At 34.8% G+C, this 5,064-nt stretch overlaps 1 protein-coding gene across 1 annotated transcript; it reads right to left on the bottom strand.

The window, feature by feature from the left end:
* Nucleotides 1-746: 746 nt before the first annotated feature.
* Nucleotides 747-1,904, bottom strand: LOC123266042. The gene has a single exon (XM_044730070.1). It carries the CDS (start codon nucleotides 1,902-1,904, stop codon nucleotides 747-749), a length of 1,158 nt encoding a protein of 385 aa, XP_044586005.1.
* Nucleotides 1,905-5,064: the final 3,160 nt, after the last annotated feature.

Genomic DNA, 5,064 nt, shown 5'->3' with positions numbered 1-5,064 from the left:
AAAAGGAGTTAGTGAAGATCTGGTGAGGAGATGTGAGGTAGTACTAAAGGAAACATGTGGCAGAGTGAGAGTAGGGAAAGAGCTGGGTGAAAGATTCTGGACGATGAAAGGGGTGAGGCAGGGCTGCCCGTTAAGTCCACTTCTATTCGTGCTTTTCTTGGCGGATTTGGATGAGGAGCTGGAAAAAGGGAGGTGGGGAGGGGTGGATTTATCGGGTGGGAAGAAGATATTCTCTTTAGCTTATGCAGACGACGTGGTGTTGTTAGCTAGAGAGGAAGATGAAATGAGGGGTATGATTAGGACGCTGGAGAGATTCGTGGAGAAAAAGAAGTTAAAGGTAAATATAGGAAAGACCAAGGTCATGAGGTGTAGAAAAGGAGGTGGTAGGAAGAGAAAGGTGCGGTGGAATTGGAATGGTAGCGAGATCGAGGAAGTGAGCAGATATACATACCTAGGGTACGTTATAAAGTCTAACGGTGAGCAAGGTTTGATTGATTGATTGATAAATTTATTTATGCCAAGGCACAGGCCAAATGGCAATTTAAATACAAAATATTTACATTTTAAAAATAATAATATTAAATGTAAGTACATAGTTCTTAACCTAAATTTTAGAATAATATTGCAAAAACTTTTAACCATTTTAAACTTTTCTAAACTGATTCGACTAATATCTCAATTTAAATTTTTTAATTAGTATAGAAGTACTGTAATCAACAAATTTAATCTATCAATTGTTCAATTTATCAGCTGTCTAAATTTAGCAAATAGTCAAAAACTTTATTTTTGAAGACTTCACTGCTACTTGAGTTTACGATTTCTTCTGGTAGTTCTTCCCACAGACGAATCACGGAGATCAAGAATGAGTGTTCCATATAGGTGGTAGCAAAATGAGGTATCTTGAAGGAAGTATGTTTTTTAGCTGCTAGTCTATTGGAACGTCTAACATCAATGTCTTCAATGAATAGCTCTCGTAAGTACTTGGGCTTTTCAACTTGAAGTAACTTGTAAAAATAACAGCTCATGTAGTACATTCGGCGATACTTTACAGACAGCCATCCCAGCTCACGTCTGAAAGGTGTAATGTGCTCATCTTTTTTGAGATTAAAAATAAATCTGATAGAGCAGTTAATCGCACGTTGTAGTTTTAAATTGTTATCAGAAGTTGAGTCGACCAATACAACGGAACAATAGTCAACGAGTGGTAAGATGGTTGCTGATACTAGTAATTTCCTTATAGGAGTTGAAAAGATATTTTTCCTTACTTTGAGACAATGCAGAGCTGAGTTCACTTTACTAACTATCTGAGTGACGTGGTAGTTCCATGACAGATTTCTGCTTAGCTGAATACCTAAGCACTTGGTATAGTTAACGTAGGGTATTATGACACCATTTACTTCTATTGGTGGCAGATCCAAGTCCTCAAGCTTTTTCAACTTACTATTAGAGCCCAAGATCATAGCCTTTGTTTTAGCTAGGTTGATTTCCAATCCATGGTCTCTTGCCCAGTCAGCGACTGATTGTGCATCCGAGTTGACCCTCCAGATAGCATCATGTAGCTGATAGAAAAAGAAGTGAGAGTATATATATTTGTCATCAGCAAACAAACCATGCTTGCAATATACCAGCCGCTGGGCCACGGAATTCATGACTATTAGAAACAGGATTGGACCCAGAACAGATCCCTGCGGAACACCAGATGACGTTTTGAGTAGTTGAATTGGAGTCCCAAGATCGTTTAATATTGATTGAGATCGACCCGACAAGTAAGAGAAGAACCAATTTATTGTTTCCATTGAGAAACCAAGCTCAAATAGCGCAATCAGTATATTTTTGGGATCAACATAGTCGAAAGCTTTGCTCAAGTCAAACAATACTAATACAGTGAGTTTGCTGTTATCCATTGCCTGTCGAATATCATCAGTGAGTTTCAATAACGCTGTTTGCGTGCTGTGATGTTTTCTAAATCCAGACTGAAAAGGATCAAATAGCTCATTATCTTCCAAATATGCTGTCACCTGATTAGCAATAATTCTTTCAAAGACTTTAGCCAAATGCAACAGATTTGCAACAAGGTGATCATGTGAGGGAAAGAGTGGCAAAGGGAGCGAGGATTTTAGGGCAGATTTGGGGAATAGGCAAAAGGAAATTCGGGAACGACTGGGCTAGAAGAGTATGGCTATTTGATAGATTGATTTGGTCGGTGATGAGTTACGGAGTGGAAATCTGGGGGTGGAAAGGCAGGGAGGAGATTGAAAGAGTGCAGGAGAGATACTTAAGAGGGGTTCTAGGGGTTTCAAGGAGAGTGGCAGGGTATTTGGTAAGGGAAGAACTGCAGAGAGAGCGTTTAGAAGGTATAGCGGGTAGGAGGGCTTGGAGCTACGAAAAAAGAATAGAGGAGGGAGGAGGTGGGTTAATTGTAAGGAGATGTAGGTTGGAAATGAGGAAGAGAATAAAAGCAGGAAGGGGGCTGGTTGGATGGGAAGCGGAAAGAAGAGACTTCTTTGAAGACAGAGGAATGAACCTTACGGAAGTAGAAAGGAGATGGGAAAATGGACGAATGAGAGGGGAGGATTTGATCAGAGTTGAAAAGGCCAAACAAGAAAGAGAGAGGTGGGAGAAGATTAGGGACTCGAATAGTAATAGGGAGTATAAGTTCATTAAAGGACCAGGGCTACCAGTGTATTTGAAAAAGGACTGGGGGGAAGAAAGATGGGGTAGGATCGCTAGGTTCAGATTAGGGGATTATATAAAAGGCTATAGGTACTGGGAGAAAAAGGATAGTAGGTTATGTAATGTATGTGGGGTGGAATTGGAGACGTGGGAACACGTTTGGGAGGTTTGTTCTGGGTGGGGTGTAGAGAAAGGGTGGCAAGAGATGAGAGGACAAGTATTAGGAGGGGAAGGGCAAGGAGAAATATGGCTGAAGGAGATAGAGTTGAGGTGGGGATTTGCGGGGGGAGGAGAGTAATATGTAGTGTTGGCAACGGAAACGGAGGTCCTGTAGTATGAATGTGATGGATGGATGAATGGATGTCGAGGAATGAGGCGGTGCATTTTCTTTTTGCACATAGGTGTCTTTTCTTTTTGCCCGCCTAGGCGAAATTTAGATGTAAGTGCTTGCTTCTTTTCTCTGTAAATATTTGTAATTTTTTTTCGGTATCAAGTAGGCATAAGGCTTCTTTTTTATAAAACTATTGTCAAGCGGAACGGGGGTCCGCTATTTGTACCCCCTTGTTGGGAAAATAAAGACTTATTATTAACTATTAACCATAATATTAACAAAAATAATAATGATAATGATAACAATAATAATAATAATAGTAAGAATAACAATAAAACAATAATTACAATTTTAATAATAAATTTTATACGTTTGCTTGTGTAAAAATTTAATTATAAGCAAAAAAAAAAAATTAACAAGTAATAACAATAATTTGTATTAAAAAACGAAATAAAAAATATTTTTGTTTAAAAAAAAAAAATTGCCGAGTTCTCGAACCCGGTACTTTAGGCACCCGAGCCAAAAAATTTGCCGCGCGCCTATCAAGGCATCTTACAGGGACACAGTGGTAATTTATATTTAACTTGCATTTAGGAATTCCGAGTAAGCATTAACCGTAATAACAATTATTAATGATAAATAATAATAATAATAATTATTATTATTATTATTATTATAAATTATAATTTATAAAAGAAGAACCTGAAAACATAAAAAATTTGACGCATGACGTCACACGCGAGGATCCTCGCGCTGACTTCATTTTTTTCCAAGCCTCACTTTTGGCTTGCCGACTCACGAACGTGCTCAGCTTCCATGTATTGGAGTAAATGCTGGCGGTTTGGTGGTGGAACTTTGGCGCGCGAGGGGCAACGGACTTCGGTCACTCTCGGCTCCTTCCGAGCAACATTGACGCTGCTCGCTCACGGATACAGTAGTGTATCATTGTGTGGCGTGTGGGTAGAGGTCTAGGAAAAGGGTAACTTCTACCCACGGTCTGGCTGCACTGGTATCCCATGCCTGATATATATATATATATATATATATATATATATATATATATATATATATATATATATATATATAGATATACCATTGGTATGCTTAGTGCGAGACTAAGTATACTGAGCCAACATAAAATACATATATGTATTATATATATATATATATATGCATGTACATATGAATGCGTATACATGTATATATACTTATGTGTGTCACATCGATTATATTAAAAATTTTTAGCCATTTTATCTATAAACAAATATTAGTAAAGAATTTTAGTGATAAATAAAAATAATCTTTTCTTTAAAAAAGTGGATTTTTTGTATTCATTACAACTAAGTAAAAATATTATCTAATTGACTTTTAGATTTTTAATTTTATAAATAATACTTTTATTAAAAATTAGATTAAGAAATAATAAATAATTTTTTTTTAATAGTTTGAATTATTATGAAGAATTTATCAGAAAAATTTTTTTTTATTACTAATAATTTTCAAAAAAAAAAAAAAAATAGTTCTAATGATATTGATAGTTTCCTGCAAACATTAAAAATTGATGTTATTAACAAATGAGCATTAAAGAATAACTTTGTTTTCGTAATAGTTAAATTTTTTATGAATAATTATTTCGGAAAATTTTTTAATAATGTAATTTCAGATGAAATAAAGTTTTTTAACATTTAATTTTATTACTTTCTCCTAGATTATCATTAAAACATACATATAAGTTGAAAAAAATTCATTTTTTCTAAATTAACTTTTTTTTAAGCTATAAAATTAAAAATTTTATTTATTTGAATAAAAATTGTAAAAAATTTTTTTTCAATACGCTGATTTTTTTTACATGTAAAAAGATTGAATATCTTTAATAAAAAAAATAAGTAAATTTTAAAAAATGTTAATAATTATTATTGACTGAAATAGGTCATTTGTTAATAAGCGTTCGTGTGCCAGCGATCAATTTTTAATGAATAAATTAATATCTTGGTAAATATTTGACATAGAGACATGAACTTTGGCTCATTTTATTTGCTGTTCTATTCTTTAAAAATTAA

This window comes from Cotesia glomerata, linkage group LG5 (genome assembly GCF_020080835.1).
Source record: "Cotesia glomerata isolate CgM1 linkage group LG5, MPM_Cglom_v2.3, whole genome shotgun sequence".
NCBI classification, from domain to species: Eukaryota; Metazoa; Arthropoda; class Insecta; order Hymenoptera; family Braconidae; genus Cotesia; species Cotesia glomerata.
The sequence above is the reverse complement of the archived record's forward strand: the minus strand, read 5'-3'. Positions and strand labels throughout refer to the sequence as shown.